This window comes from Oncorhynchus clarkii, chromosome 29 (assembly GCF_045791955.1).
Source record: "Oncorhynchus clarkii lewisi isolate Uvic-CL-2024 chromosome 29, UVic_Ocla_1.0, whole genome shotgun sequence".
NCBI classification, from domain to species: Eukaryota; Metazoa; Chordata; class Actinopteri; order Salmoniformes; family Salmonidae; genus Oncorhynchus; species Oncorhynchus clarkii.
Genome location: NC_092175.1, coordinates 13,599,855 through 13,616,970, shown reverse-complemented (window position 1 = coordinate 13,616,970; position 17,116 = coordinate 13,599,855). Strand labels below are relative to the sequence as shown.

Here is a 17,116-nt window from a genome sequence, read left to right as displayed (position 1 = left end):
AGGTAATATCTCTTGACACTAGAAGCGAGGCACTTGTTGGACTCAAAACGACATGTTTTCTGGAAAAGAGGTAAGGAGAAATATTCCATGACAAAGACGAGAAGGAACATGCTTCGTAACAGACAGAATGGATAGAAGGATGAGACGCAGAGAGCTGGAAATGACAGAGTATATAATAATGATAATAATACATCTATGTTCGTAAACTGTTATGCCAGTGAGAGGGTTCCCATGTTAAAACTAAGAGTGCAAAATGAGAAACAGGAAAACAATTCAACTAAAAACCATTTCATTTCATTGCAGTTTGTCCACTACGTCACAGCATAGGGGATAAGGGAAAATTGCATTGAATGGAATGTAACCAAGATATCCACAGCACCACATGAGAAGAGCAGGCCAGACAGCTCAGCTCGGGACAGTAAACATAGCACAGCCGGCTCGGGGAGAGATCAAACAGCAGGGCTTTTTTGTTTAATTTCTTCAGGAAAAATACAACTGCATGCGGAGCATTCCCATTTAAAACAACGCAAAAATGAGGTAAATCATTTTTTGTTATTTCTAAATAAATTGATTAAATTGCAACAAAACAAACTATATCAAATTAAATATGTACCCATGATATCTACAGTTAGTAATAAATTATGATTGTTAAATACTTAAGGCATCTCAACTGACAACACCCTGTGTAAACTATCAAAACATCCCATAGAAAACTCCACTAAAGGAGGAGGCAGTATCAACACTGGCAGTGCACAGGTCAGTAAGGGTCTGTCCCAATCCTTCACAACTAAGTCCACAGGGCAATTCAATTTTTCCTAATGCTTCAATACTCAGTCCACAATGCATATGACAGATAGGTTCTTAAGGATTGGCACTGCTATGTACTGTTTATGCACATTGACTTAAACGTCACAGGGCAACAGATCAAAAGGAAAACATAAAATATCAACATTTAAATCCTTCATTTAAAAAAAAAAAAAATTACAATAAAAAAAGTGTTCTATGACCCTTATTTTGCCCCCCCCCCATCTGTCCGTGTGCACTGTGGATACTGCCCCCATCACACAACATTCTACATTGTTGTTCTAGCAATACAGCATAGAAACCAGCATAGCAACAACGAGGGGAGATCTGTCACACAAAAACACAAGTTCAACAACTAAGCTCCTCACTCGGTCCAAAACATTGCGTGTTTATATACCTAAATATACAGAAACCAACGCAAATGCAATACCAAAGAAAGAGGTTGTTGCTATATCTATCATCACATGTGCTTGTTCTTTAGGCAATAAGGTAAACGTCACAATAAGATTCCATTTTGTTTGCCACCAAAAAGGGGCAGGATGAACACACGCTACAGGTCAGGGACAGCCACTGACATGGTGCTCAGTTATTTTTTCTTTGTTAGTGTTGAGAAAGATAGTCACAGCTCACTAAGTCATGCACAGACAACCCCCTCCCCTCCCCTTACAATTTTTTTGTACGCTAACACAACAGCCCAAGCCAACATTGAAACATGCATTTCACTACACTGCTCAGCCATAACGCCTGCGCCAGGAGGGGATGGCACAGAGTCGCTGTTTCCAGGGCAGCTAACCCTCCTGCATACCCAGAATGCCCCACACCTCACCCAGTCCCTGCAGTGCATGATGGGGGATTGGGTCTTACCACATTTCTTTTTTGCATTTTTTAAAGTCCTTATTTGGCTTTGTATTCTACAAGCACTCCAATCAAACCACCGTTAATCTAACTTCTATATTCCCCTTTAACCCTTGATACACACTTGAACCCGCACTAAGTTTGTCACGCATGATCACGCATTGGTTATATACACACTGAAACCCACACACTGGGGCAGAACACACACATTAACCCGTGCTGCAGCAGGTCAAGCGATACCATAACTCTTTTGGTGAAACACTCACTAACCTGTGTATTTACTCAAACACACGCCAACCCATGCATTGGGGCAGGCTGACATGGCAGCGGTGAAATAGTCGTATTATGTCCCAACACTGATGACAGCATCAGTCCCAAGCAAATGTACAACTACTGTATTGCTGTGTCTGATACTGCTACTGTACTACCACAAATTATCTGTAGGCAAACATGGCGACAGGGCTTTTACGTGATTGATTTAGATTCCTGTTGTGGCAGAATAAGCAAGGTGTGTGTGTGTGTGTGTGTGTGTGTGTGTGTGTGTGTGGCCAGCTGGCAAGTGGGGTAGTGTGTTTTTCACTCAGTACATTAATGTCATGGCTTTAAGAACATGCTACAAAGACACAGGAAACAGGACACACACCTGCCTCCCCTACCTACAACAACACGACGGCAACAACACCCCACCTCCAGCAAGCAACTAGTAAACCCTGTGTGTGTGTGTGTGTGTGTGTGTGTGTGTGTGTCTTTTTGCCGGGGATGTGCTTTTATTGAGAGAGAGGAAGAGAGAGAGACTCCATTCTCTCGTGCAGTAAGTAATCCTGGATTGGCTCAGTAAAGCGTGAGTCAGAGGGTGATGTCACATGACGTCTGGAGACATTTGGCAAGCACCCGTGTGAGGAGGGACCAGGGCCTGGGTGGATGGGAGCAGGAAACACACCAGGGTGATTGACAGCAGCCAGGCCGTCAGGCTTCACCCCCGGGCCATCAGCTGTCAGGATGGAGCTGCGTCTCGATGTCTACGCGGCAGATTGGACACTTTCTGCTGGTCGCCAGCCACTGGTCCACACAGCCCTGGTGGAAGAGGTGCATGCAGGGTAACCGCCTGGACGGGTGAGGGGGAGAAAAGGAGGAAGATAAATCGTCTGGTCATCAATTCACATATATTGAAAGAAAGAAATATACGGTATACACATCACACTGGTTCAGGATATTTGATATGCTCCCAAAGGTTATTGATTGACGAGACGCAGAAATGGACACAACAAATCACCTTTGGGAGCATATCAGTTGCAGCCTACTCATTATTCAGAGGGTCCTGACAGTCATTACCTGACATCCTCTGCGTCCTCCAGCATCGACAGGCAGATGGTACATTTCTCATCCACGTCAGTCTCCTCGTCTTTCTCACCAATCTTCATATCCAGAGGCTTCCTCTGTGGACCAATCGAATGACATATCCAGACCATAATCAAATGGGGTCATCAGTGCTCAAGAGTTTTTAAAAAGAGACAAAAGGCTTCAGAAGTAAGCGACATTGCTTTAAAAAAAAATGTTTTTTATTTTTTACTTTGTTTGTATACAGCACCATAATCATACCACACAGAATGCTAACCTGTGCTTGTGTATCTATGATGAGTTTGTGTGTATCTATGATGATTTGGAATCATGCTTTAGTGGTGAGGTAGGCCTGTCTGAGACTTGTAAAGCCCACAGACCTTGAGGATGTCTTCTTGGTCTAAGACATTTGCAATAGAGCTCCACTTCTGTGTATACTTGTAGCTGAAAGAGCTGCCTCCTCACCTTCTTGTATTTGTGTGGGAAGGTGAATCTCTCTATGGTGGTCTGAACTGCTCCTCTACTGACACTTCCCAGCCTGTCTTCAAGCTGCAACAGCTCCTAGGGCACAGGAGAACAAGGCTTTAGACAGAACTTCACTAGGCATTTGCAATTACAAGTCCACTGGTAACGGGATATAGAACAGATAAGGCATTGCCGTTAAAACTAAATTGTTAAACATGTATAGTACACATTAGAGGTTGACCGATTAATCGGAATGGCCGATTAATTAGGGCCAATTTCAAGTTTTCATAACAATCGGAAACTGGTATTTATGGACACCGATTTGGCCGTTTTTTTTTTTACACCTTTATTTATCCTTTATTTAACTAGGAAAGTCAGTTAAGAACACATTCTTATTTTCAATGATGGCGTAGGAACGGTGGGTTAACTGCCTTGTTCAGGGGCAGAATGACAGATTTTTACCTTGTCAGCTCGGGGATTCAATCTTGCAACCTTACAGTTAACTAGTCCAACGCTCTAACCACCTGCCTCTCATTGCACTCCACGAGGAGACTGCCTGTTATGCGAATGCAGTAAGAAGCCAAGGTAAGTTGCTAGCTAACATTAAACTTATCTTATAAAAAACAATCAATCAATCATAATCACTAGTTAACTTCACATGGTTGATGATATTACTAGTTTATCTAGCGTGTCCTGCGTTGCATATAATCGATGCGGTGCGTATTCGCGAAAAAGGACTGTCTTGCTCCAATGTGTACCTAACCATAAACATCAATGCCTTTCTTAAAATCAATACACAAGTATATATTTTTAAACCTGCATATTTAGTTAATATTGCCTGCTAACCTGGCTTGTTGCGAACTCTGTGAAGACTATTTCTTCTGAACAAAGACAGCCAACTTCGCCAAAAGGGGGATGATTTAACAAAAGCGCATTTGCGGAAAAAGCACAATCGTTGCACGACTGTACCTAACCATAAACATCAATGCCTTTCTTAAAATCAATACACAGAAGTATATATTTTTAAACCTGCATATTTTGCTAAAAGAAATCCAGGTTAGCAGGCAATGTTAACCAGGTGAAATTGTGTCACTTCTCTTGCGTTCATTGCACGCAGAGTCAGTGTATATGCAACAGTTTGGGCCGCCTAATTTACCAGAATTTTACGTAATTATGACATGACATTGAAGGTTGTGCAATGTAACAGGAATATTTAGACTTATGGATGCCACCCGTTAGATAAAATAACGGGTTAGATAAAATACGGAACGATATTTCACTGAAAGAAAAAACGTCTTGTTTTCGAGATTATAGTTTCCGGATTCAACCATATTAATGACCTAAGGCTAGTATTTCTGTGTGTTATTATGTTATAATTAAGTCTATGATTTGATAGAGCAGTCTGAGTGAGCGATGGTAGGCACCAGCAGGCTCGTAAGCATTCATTCAAACGGCACTTTCGTGCGTTTTGCCAGCAGCTCGTCGCTGTGCTTCAAGCATTGAGCTGTTTATGACTTCAAGCCTATCAACTCCCGAGATTAGGCTGGTGTAACCGATGTGAAATGGCTAGCTAGTTAGCGGGGTGCGCGCTAATAGCGTTTCAAACGTCACTCGCTCTGAGACTTGGAGTGGTTGTTCCCCTTGCTCTGCAAGGGCAGCGGCTTTTGTGGAGCGATGGGTAACGCTGCTTCGAGGGAGGCTGTTGTCAATGTGCTCCTGTTTCAAGCCCAGGTAGGGGCGAGGAGAGGGATGGAAGCTATACTGTTACACTGGCAATACTAAAGTGCCTATAAGAACATCCAATAGTCAAAGGTATATGAAATACAAAATCGTATAGAGAGAAATTGTCCTATAATTCCTATAATAACTACAACCTAAAACTTCTTACCTGGGAATATTGAAGACTCCTGTTAAAAGGAACCACCAGCTTTCATATGTTCTCATGTTCTGAGCAAGGAACGTAAACATTTTTTACATGCACATATTGCACTTGTACTTTCTTCTCTAACACTTTGTTTTTGTATTATTTAAACCAAATTTAACATGTTTCATTTTATTTGAGGCTAAATTGATTTTGTTGTATTATATTATTATACTATTATACTATAGTATATTATAGTATAATTATTATTATACTATATTATACTAATATACTATACTATATTATACAAATAAAAAATAAATAAAAATTGGCCGATTAATCGGTATCGGCTTTTTTTGGTCCTCCAATAATCGGTATCGGTTTGAAAAATCATAATCGGTCGACCTCTAGTACACATGTATAACACTAGTAACAACAGATATAGAATACAGCTATAGGTAAAACAGAATAATGGTAGGATACATCTAGAGATGGACGTTTACCTCATAGCTCTCTCGTACAGCCGAAGCGTGGCGTGAGGGGTTGAGGCTCTGTAGAGCCAGCAGGTGTAGCTGGGGGTATGGGTAGTTTCTGATCTCGTGTACAACCTGTCAAAAAAAACACACAAAACACTTTAGTCATTCACAGAACATCGTAAGATATGACCGAAACATATAGCACGGGACAGAAGTGAAGCAAAAACCTAAACCTAATAAAACAGCGAGACAGACACCAAACAAAAGATGTTAACAGAGACAGACAGACAAACCACCAACATAGACCCCAAAACAGGCAGCAACAAAGTCTAAAATAAAGCTAAAGCATAGATCTACAAAGACACTGAACAATAAAGATAGACATAAAACAACAACAAAGCAGAGACAGACCAAAACAGCCAAGTCATTGATGTACCACTTGAGTAGAAGTCGTGTTCCTGGGAAAGTGGTGCATTCTGGGGGATGCCGCCAGGTAATGCTGATAGTGCTGTGGAAGCTGCTGGAGCTGGTACTGATGGTGAGAGAGGCCAGCGTCCACACTGAGGTCCCTACGAACAGAGGGACAGTGAGTGACCTCGATTAACATCAACACAGAATATGAAGGCGTTTACAGACAGGCTGCGATAAATAGCAATTGAACCGCAAGAACATCGGCCTACTGTTTGTAGAGACCAGGTCCCGGTTGTTGTCAGCTCGAATGTTGTCATTAAAACATTGTTTGATTGGTTGACAAGATTAACTCTGCTCATTGGTCAACCATGCACAGCGGCCGCTCAATACTTCAGCTAATGTCATATTTTGGCACCTCGAGCACCGGGCTAGCAGTGCAGCTCATAGTAGAGAACCGCTTCTGTAAAATGCCTGATGAACAATTATCAAATCAAACTTTATCGGTCGCATATGTACTATATGAGTGAGAGAAAATAGATTGTATTCACTTGGCTGAATGACAGAGATAAAGATAAAAGTGCTCATGTTACTAGCTCCTTACAATTAAGTAAAATGTCAAACACTTAAAATGTAAAGTGGAAGAAAATACAAAAAAAAAGAAAAAAAAGAAATCAAGAACGGCAGGACAGTTGAGCTATGATCTATGGTCAGTTTAGCGTTTACCTCCCAAATTGTTAAGGTTGGGATTTGGAATGGGTATGCTAATAATAGATCCGTTCTTATGAGTAACTACCCAAAGCCATAAACACTCCTGAGGTGCTCCCTACATGCAGGTGGAGAGACACCTAAATCAACAAACACACTAATGCCTGACAGACGCGGCGGTGGAACAATGACTTAACGTCTCCATGGTTCCCGGTTTAATTTCAAACAGTGACTCACCAGTCTGTGCCCTCGGCCAGGTAGCGCGGCTGTTGGCTGATTGGCTGGGGGACGTGGAGGGGAGGGGTGTAGTCATACCCCGAGCGGAGCCTGTGAGGGTTCAGAGGAACGCGCTCCTGTGTTCGCCTGCACGGAGGAGGCATTTACATCCATTAGCATTTGGAAATTGGAGGGGCTGTAGTGCTGTCTGTTCGTGTGTGTGTGTGTGTGTGAGAGAGAGCGAGAAAGAAGGAGCGATAAAGTGTATCAAAGTGTGTGTCTTAATGAGCATCCAAGAGTGTGTTTAACTGAGCATGTCAAAGTGTCTTGGAGAGTGAGCTTAAAAAAGTGTGTGGTCATACCGGGAGTGTGGGAGGATTCTGCGGTGCTGCGCCTCTAGAAGCTGCTGCTGGATGAGGTATTGCTGGTGTAAGGCCTGAGGTAGAAACGGAGGCCCCTGGACGTCCTGGAACTGAGGGGGGGCCGGCAGGGCCGGAGGTTGGTGGGGGGCTGGGGACAGTTGAGGGGCCAGGCCAGTCTGGGGGGGCTGGCTGGCATGGCCCAGGGGGAACTCTGCTGAGATGGGAGCCTGGGGGGCCGCCAGGTTAAAATGTCGGCAGGAGGTAGCATGGCTGTGCTGATGCCTGGTGAAGTGTGCTCCTGCGGGAGACAAGCGCACCCAATCAGGATTTAGAGGAAGTAGGCCTCAACCAATCAAGACAAGACCCGAAAAGTCACTCAGCCAATCAGACGATAGAGAATCACACCCACCCGGAGAATAAACAGACAGAGTGATCAACCAAGACAAGAGAACACTCACCCAATCAAAGAAGACGCCAGAGAGAGTAGAAAGATTGAGTGATCACACCAATCACAGACAGACAGTGAACAGCCAAACAGATAGAGGGAGTCAGTCACACTCAATTAAACATCACACAGAACTACACAGACATTTTACATTACATTTTAGTCATTAAGCAGATGCTATTATCCAGAGCGACTTACATAAGCAATTATAGTAAAGTGTATTACTTGTCACATCAAAACAGATCTTTCACCTAATTGGCTCGGGGGATTTGAACCAGCGACATTTCAGTTACTGTCCCAATGCTCTTAACCGCTAGGCTACCTGCCGGCCACAGACCGATCTAATGATAGCACAATGACACAAAATCAGACAAACAATTTGACAACAGACAGGAGACGTACAAATCATTCTCAGACAGAAACCAAAACCACGCACACAGAGTTTTAACCAACAGTCAGGACACAATCGTAAAAACACATTCAGAAACAAACTGACAACACACACACACGAGATCACTCACACACAGTCATACAGATCAATCATACACAGAGAGAAAACAGAAAGTGACCTCACCCAGGAAGAAAACACAAAACAGATGAAAGAGCAGATGAAGAACTGACAAAGTGGAGCGACCTCTAACCTCCAGAGAGAGCCAAACTATCCAGCTCATATCCTGCCGTTCTACAGAGTCAGCTGGGAGTGAAGGGGATCATTGGGCACCGACCGACTGGCCTTTAGTTTGATTTGGACTTCAAGCAGGTCTCTGATAATATCAGCTAAGTTTAATTTCAAGGTTTGATGAGGACTTTTGCTTAAGTATGTTTGTATAAAAGTTATAAATAAGTACCCTGGGTTTAATTGCACCTTGAATGAACACATATTTTCATATGGTACGGAGTTCCAGTGTATGAGAATGTTTAACGTGATGTGGCGGTACATATTTTCAACGTTCAACATGCTACTTATTCACAAGGAAAACAGCCACTGTCTACCTGCCTCTCCAGCTGTGAGATGTAACTGCAGTATTACCATCAGACCTCTGAACACTAGGCCTCTCTCATTATGGAGCCTGGCGTTATGGGATCAACTGATAGATCCACCAGCCACTTGGGGTACGACTCAATAGTCTAAAGTGGGGTCCTCTCCTTGTCTCATTTTCTTATATCTTCGCTGATCTGGAAAGACAAGGCAGGTGAACACAACATGGCAGATAGACATGCCAAAATTGCTTTCACTTGTCCAGGGTTGCCAGTTTCCTGATGGAACTTAAGCTTACAAGTTTTTTAATGATGCATCTTTCCTAAAACGGCCCGAAGACATAACAATCGTTCCCCAAAACACCACGAAGAAAGAAAGGTCGCTAAGTGCGTGGTTGGAGGGTGTTTCTATACCAATAAGATCGAAAGAAAGGAAATAATAGCTTAACAGACGGATCAGCTCCTAGAGAGATATTACCACCTACGGCTGCATATATTGAGGTGGCTTATTCTAATGCTTGCCCAATAAAAATTCGCAAAATCACCCACTTGGCACATCATTGCCCGCATTTTAGGCTACACATCATGAAATATATTGAGACAAATTACAGAAAGTAGCCTACAAGTAGCAAAATAAAACACAATTGAACATTAAATGTATTTCAATATGATTGAATAAATAGGCTTATAGCCTACTGTTTATATTTTAATGCAGTCATCTTGGTTTTCATTTGATGCACCTTTTAATAGGGGCGGCAGGGTAGCCTAGTGGTTAGAGCATTGGACTAGTAACCGGAAGGTTGCGAGTTCAAACCCCCGAGCTGACAAGGTACAAATCTGTCGTTCTGCCCCTGAACAGGCAGTTAACCCACTGTTCCCAGGCCGTCATTGAAAATAAGAATTTGTTCTTAACTGACTTGCCTGGCTAAATAAAGGTAAAAAAAAAAAAAAAAAAAAAAAAAAAATATGTCGCTTGTTTGTATCAATTGCAAAGACAGTGGTAACTTTGTATTTGTAGTCAACTTTACTCTGAAGTTATCGGCGGTCAGAGACGGATAACCTAAGTGATTCTATGTTTAGCGGACATCTGTGTATGAAGTGATGCGGGAGGGCAATTCATTTATTTTTTTACACATTTAGCGCTCTACAAGTGGTCTGAGGCAGGCGGATTACGAGCGTTTAAGTGCAACGTTAATAACAATGGTTTTGGGAAACAGCCCGGAGACTTAACGACGCTCCAACGAAGGTTCTAATGAAGAACTTAAGATCCTTTTGGGAACCGTCCTTCACACAGATCTGAAAGAGAACTGGGCTAGAAGGAAAGGACACAAGAGGAAGCCAATACAGACAATTAGACTATTGAGGTGCAGACCTGTAGCTAATCCTACACTTCCATCTGAGGCAAGCTGCTGCTGATATATTCCCCATGTATCACCCCCGGGTTAATGCCGCCTCTCGGTCTGTCTCTCTGTTCCTCAAAGGATGAGTTGTGAAGCGCTGGCCAACCTGCTGAATCAGCACACTGCTGGGTCGCAGCCAAACAATCAATATCCATTACACACAGAAGGGAGGTGAGGAGGGGGAGGCAGCTGCTCCTTCAGCCCCCGTTATAGCCCCCCAGCTGTCTGAGCCAGGGAGCAGACTCCAAGGTCTGGGACTCCAAGGCCTAGTTTATTCAGCAAGCAGGTTATTCCTCACAAAACAAGAACAAAAAATCCAAAGTATTTTTTTTTATTTTTTAAATGTACTCCATAGAAGGGTCTTTCGGAGGAAGTCTAGTTGACATATAGGTGACATTTGTTCAACTTGTATATGCCCTTAGAGTATATTATGTTAAACAATGTATTGAAAAAATAGCCAAATGAAAAATGGTATATTTTCAATATTCATGTTATTTTACAATATTCATATGAACATAAGAAAATTGTGATTGAAATCAAAATACTACTTAGATTACAGAGCAAGCGGGAAAGCTTCATATGACATCAATTCTTGCTTTGTAGCACCTACCGGATGAAACACTATGGAGTCTTAAAGGAGGCCAGAGCAAGGCCAAAATGTCACAAATATTCCAACTTCAATTAATTCTTTCTCAATTAAGCTTTAAGATACATGTAAAATGTATGTCAACAATCCTTCCTCCAAAGGACCCTTCTATGGAATACATTGTGAAAATCCCCAAAGTCATGTTCTTTTTTTGTTATAGTTTCGTGAGGAATCACCCAAGCTGTGTGCTCTGACTATTATTGTGATAATAAAACGATACTACTGACCTCCATAAATGATAAAGAATGGCTCATAAAACAGCTATGCAACTTCGTTCTAATTTGATGCAGAGACGAGAGGGTTTAATCATTATCTTTACTGTTCAGAGAGGAATTTCAAGTAGCACTGCCTCTGTAATGATTATGATAAGCAGAGGTGTGCTTGATACTTTTAGCTGATAGTTGAATCACATTGTGTAACCAATTCAATTGACAAATGTATTTATCTGATACAGTGGTTGGACTATTTAAATTACAACCCGAAAAAGGTTACTTCAGATCAACTCAAAATTGTATAATCCCACCCCTCTACATCATAGCCTACGTAATTCAAAGGAGTTTGAATGTTCTAGTCACAAACCAAGATGACATATTCTGCTTGGTTGTTCTTTTGCTACAGTATATATTGCCCTGAGACACAGGAAACCCAGTGAACCTCAGCCATAAGAGGAGAAATTGTGTTGGCTGGCTGAGGAAGTAGAGCGGAAAAAAACTGTTGGCTTCTGGCTTTGGTGGAACAGAGGATGCCATTTCAAAGCATTTTCACTCCGTTCTGACGGAAGGCGTTACATTTGTTATTTTACAATATTCATAAATGTAAGAAAATTGGGATTGAAATCCAAATGCTACTTATATTACAGAACTCAATAACAAACGGTTAAACTGACCCCAGTAACAAAGGAGAAACATGATCATACATTTTTATTAGATTTGGATATAACAATATCTCATGGTGGATGTGTCCTATGATGACAGGGTTGTCCCCAGTATTTTTTAACAAGGTGTTGCTGCTGAGAAGGGGGAGCGGGACATTGCCCCCCTTTGGACTCAAAATATTGTTTCATTTTTGAACACCTGTCACAAGGTGTGCGAGCACCTCTTACATTCCTTGGAGAGAACCCTTGATGATTCTAATCATAAATGGACCATGAAATAGCCTACTAAATACACCTTATTTGGCACACATTGCACCACTGACACAGACTGAGCAGCATACAGCCTCTATAGCCTATAATTGACTGTCTGTCTGCTCATACCTCTGTACTGAGCTCAGGCTGCAAATCTCCTGACTGGTGCATATCTGTGCTCAGACCCTCCAGAGCTGCACGCACACACCCAGCCCCTCCCTCATGGTGCGGCTGCGGCATAGCTCCCCCTCTTGACTGACAAGCCTGTAGCCCTGCCCATCCATGAATGCAGCAGTCTGACGTCCAACCCGGCTGTCTCTGCAGCTTTATAATCACTGCTACTACTCCCCCCAACATAATCCCCATCTACACTACACACCCCATTCCCTCGGCAGCATAAGCATCCCATTACTTTACAGTGCACAAATAGAGGGGTGAAGAGGTCATGTGTAGGCTAATCAGTGCAGTAGCTATCAACCAATCATGAAGGATTTAGTACCTAGGTCTATCTGATGTAATGGCATGTAATGTGCCCAAGTGCAGGGTTTAGTAGGAAATTGGAAACTGGTTTGAGGGGGTAGCTAAGAAACACCTTATGTTTTACATATAAATAACCCTAAGTATCAAAAGATTCATAACTCATTATGGATGTAGGTGTCCGGTGCATACTAAAGTATAGTAAGATAAGGTGCACATATCAATTCTAGTGATTTGTGCATTATTTCATCACATGATTAGAATACACATGTAAAGTCTAAAGTGGCTGCTTGCATGGAACACTACAGTAGGGTTGAATAATTTGTAATTGACTGCCGAATAGGACCTTGTAAGCGTTTGAAGAACAAGGCGGTGACAATAACCTTTACCTGTGTGCGCTAGGTAGGAAAGCTATAAACCTTAGCCAGATATCTTAGGTTTTTTGGTACAAGAAACTGTCATAGAAAGCCTCTTTTCCCAAAAACATGAGATAACCATTAAACGAGGGCAGTTGACTATGCACGAAAAGTGCTCTGCACCATCATTGCAGACTTTTATTTAATTGGTCATGTGTAGACCAAATTTAACAATCTAGCCTAAATTTATATCATCAACAAATAGGCTTAGCCGACAAAAGCTGTTTTACCTTTTCCTTGTACAAATATTTGCCCATTTTCAAATTGCACTTAAATCAGATCCAACTTCATCTGTGTATAAAACTGATACAACCACAGAAGTCTGCTTAAGACATTATCCAAAAGGTAAAACAAGACAACTCAGAGATTTTATGCTTTTGTCACAGATTTATACCGACTTAGGGTTGATGCAATGTCTTTTACTGCAAAGTGTATTGAGCTGTTCAAATGCATTTTAAATACAGTATCATTCATTGTATAAAGTTGTTTTGCTAATTGAGTTCAGTTTGATGCTGATTGATCTAGCTCACCTGAACAGCTAAGTGTCATTCCATATTGAAGCAAGAGAGAATTATGCATCTAAGTGTATATGTCAAGGTAAAGACATCACTTGTTCCTTGCGCTGTGGTGTTGTCAAAGTAAAGGTTTCACTTGCTAGTTTTCAGATACAGGCAAGTCTATCTATTTGCTAGTTTATATAGCAAATATAACAATTCAAATGCTTTATGTTGACCAACTCAGTCTGTACAGCTATTGAATGGCTGGTGCCACGTGTCAAAACTCTATTCAAGAACACCAAAGTAAACAGAACCGGCATAACCTCCATAGCATTTAAATCAGTGTTTTATGTTGGGTGTCATGTAGAGGAACTTCAAGGTGTGTATTCAGCCTCATAACAACACTCAATCTCCCGTCCTGGTCAGTTTCTGAAAGACACTATTTCAAGATTCATTATTTTGCAAAAGATTCAATGCCAAATTCATCCGTTGCGTGCGACATATGGTGCATATACGGAATAAGTTTTGTAACCAGATTACAACAATCTTTAAAAAACAAACCGAGACTGGGTGAAAGGAAGAAACAGATTTTGCCCACTATTACTACTACAGTAAACAACCAATGTGTTACAGCTGACAAGAGTCAAATACAGATGGAATGTGTATTGATTGGGGGGGTGACTATGATTCCAACATTAATCCCTGCCTCCCATGTCTCAGTCAAAATGTATTTTCCCAGTAGGACCAAGTGATTTGACTGTCCCTAATCCTATGATTGGGAGTGGGGAGAGAGCAGCACCTTGAAGTGCCTCCGCAAGAGAGAGATGAGAGCACAGAGAGAGGAGGAGGGGGGGGGGGGGCTGCCTTAGTGATGGCACGGTGGTGAGGACACACACGCATGGAAATCAGCAAAAAGCACACTGAAGGTTAGGAAAAATACTACAAGTCTTTATTGGAAAATATTAGTATGTGTGGCACTGTGTGATAATAGTAATAATAATATAACTACATGCAAATAAAGACCAAAGGCAAGGCCCGACCATGCTCTGTAGGGTTAACAGAACAGAAGCAGCATCCAATGAGTAGATGTGTATGCTACAGCACATTTCAGTACAGCAGGGACATCTCTACAACAAGATTACATTGGAATCTGCTGTTCAATGTGAAAACATAAAAGTAATAAAAAATGATCATGCATTAGGTTCTAATACAAGAACATAAGGTAGAGAAACCACAACCAAAGAATAAAGACATTTTGATTCTAAAAGGAGTTCTACAGCAGTGCAGGATATACACATCCCTGTAAAATGGATAGCATTCTGTAGAGGTGTTGAGACTGGGGAATTTAGCATGACTGTGGATCACAAAAGGAATATTAAAAAGCAAGTCAAGTCTCGCCGATTCGCTGTGACAGACTAAATGGGTTCATTCATTTAGATGAGCCAAAGGCTTGTACACACATATAGGATTATGGCTGGCCGTTTAGCCACCAGAACAGGTGCATGGACCATCAAAGGTGGCAATTTAGGATCATTTGGGGAAAGGGCATGCAAATTAGAATGCAGATTTATTGCAGCCAGTTGTCCAATTGGTTATTTGTGATTAGGATGATAGCATTTGGAAGGGGGAATGAATGTGATGTGTTTCAAACAGGCTATCAGGTCCAATTGACAAATGCAAGTTGGTACAATGCACCTTAGATTCAAGAGGGATGAATGGAGACAGCTTCGATCAAGCCGGGCTATAATCTAATCGAGGGGCCAAGGGGTCAAAATGTATCCACTTTACAGAAATTTACAGCAGAATGTAGTCTATCCACACTGAATGGGAGAATCACAATGACATTTTGTAGTAATAGGTCTAAGGCTACAATGGGTTATTTACTAAAGAGCAACATGACAGTTTAAATAAAGACAAAACTGTTTTCTAGAGAAGGTGTTATTCTTTAGTCTGTTACACAGAAGGATACGGTATGAGTGGGAGAACTCGGGTTTTAATGCCAATGTCGTCTTCAGATGGAAATAGGAAATGAGGAAGAAGGGGTTCACAATACAGCTAGATGCAGAGAACAGGCAGAGGCTACGGCAGACAGCAGCAGATGATCGTTAGCAACACAATGGAAGGGGACAAAGGTCTGAGAAATGCGGAATGTAGCGCCAGCCTCGATACTATGGAACAGGAAAAAAGAACACAAATAAAAGCACAATGAAATCATTGGTGCTAATGCATGTCTCTTAAAATGCACGTTCATATGATTATTATTACATGATTAGTATAGCCTTTTACTGCATATCGAGGATGTTACTTATTTTGGCCGCTTCGGCGAGTATGGTGTTTGCAATCGAGCGAAACAAAAGGCAATCAGTTGTGCTCATGTTTTTCCTGGAATATATAACGTTAGATTGATAGCTCAAAACTAGACCTGGGGTATGGTTTCGGGTTTGAGAGAAGAAAAAAACAATTTACAAAGCTACGGGATAGCGTTTCTGACCGTACTATAGTTGACTAAGAAGAAAACGCGTCACTAGACTGCAGTGCATTTTAAAACGCCGAACGTCAGCCAACCAGCTCAGATTGATTGAACGTGGCAGTCGTTTTCGGGAGTTAATTGCTTAATGAAAATGTATATAAATGAGGGATTTAGTAAGCCGATTTAAAGTACAGCCTCTGCCAATAACATGAAGCTTCCTACACCAAATAGTTCGCTGAAGTCAACTAATCCCACACAGCACACACTAGCACGATATTGTCACTCGCCAAAAAACAATACATAAGGGTAAACAATTGATGCCACTGATGTGATGTTCGCTAACCAGATGCTCGACCAGAGTAAATACAACAGCCAGTTAATGTATTAGTCGACGGTGTAAAACATACATTTACAGTTAGAATACTGTAGGCCAAATTGGTAGAAACGACTCCGCTAGTTATATCCTACTGTACTGTTAGTAAGAAAATTGACTATTCTACTGATGGTCCTTGCGCGTCTATCAGCCTAATAGTAAGGCTGGCTCAGCCAGGGTGGCCCATACCACATAAACTAGCAGTGTTGGCTGGCTAGCTGCCATTTTGCTTCGTTAGTTAGCTTGACAGGATAACGTTTGGCTTTGACAATAAGAATTGCAAGCTAGAAAGGATTGCAAACATTGCGCATTCGTTAGTTACATCAGGTACACAAGTTGATTATTTCGTTTGACCTTGTTCGATTAGTTACAACCTTTAACGTTACTGCAAACCCAGATTTTAGTCGCTCGAGCGAAGTTGAGCTAGCAGGCTGGCTAGCTAAGCAGCTAACGTTAGCTGGCTGGCTAGCATTATTAGCTTGGCCTCTGGCACTGCAGATGGCAGCTGGCTTTAATATTTACATCATTCAGGAACGAGAAAATACCCCCCAAAAATGACATAATAAATACATAACTTTACCTCTATTTCTTACAGAGCCAAATACGGGAAGAACCAAATATCCGACATGTACTAACACCATCCTGGGTCCTTTGTTGTATCGCTAGCCTGTGAGACAGATGGTCCATGGAAATGGTCCCTTCCAATCCCTGCACATTCAAACGGCCAAGCTGCTCAACTGCCTGGCATACAAAGACAGAACGAACCAATCAATGAACACCTCTCTTAGTAAGCCT

At 41.8% G+C, this 17,116-nt stretch overlaps 1 protein-coding gene across 2 annotated transcripts in view; it reads right to left on the bottom strand.

Annotated features, from left to right (window-relative positions):
* LOC139388075 (E3 ubiquitin-protein ligase ARK2C-like) overlaps positions 1-17,042 on the bottom strand; it is a 17,743-nt gene extending 701 nt beyond the window's left edge. The window contains exons 1-8 of one of the 2 annotated variants that reach the window (XM_071134602.1): positions 16,902-17,042; positions 7,494-7,791; positions 7,153-7,278; positions 6,236-6,368; positions 5,827-5,931; positions 3,463-3,558; positions 2,992-3,095; positions 1-2,764 (exon numbers count right to left, since the gene is read on the bottom strand). The exon at positions 1-2,764 is cut by the window's left edge and continues 701 nt beyond it. In XM_071134602.1, coding sequence (XP_070990703.1) covers positions 2,647-2,764; positions 2,992-3,095; positions 3,463-3,558; positions 5,827-5,931; positions 6,236-6,368; positions 7,153-7,278; positions 7,494-7,791; positions 16,902-16,962 — 1,041 coding nt within the window. In that variant the 5' untranslated portion in view covers positions 16,963-17,042 and the 3' untranslated portion in view covers positions 1-2,646. The remainder of the gene's footprint in view (positions 2,765-2,991; positions 3,096-3,462; positions 3,559-5,826; positions 5,932-6,235; positions 6,369-7,152; positions 7,279-7,493; positions 7,792-16,901) is intronic. The other variant, XM_071134603.1, reaches the window with a different exon arrangement.
* Positions 17,043-17,116: the final 74 nt, after the last annotated feature.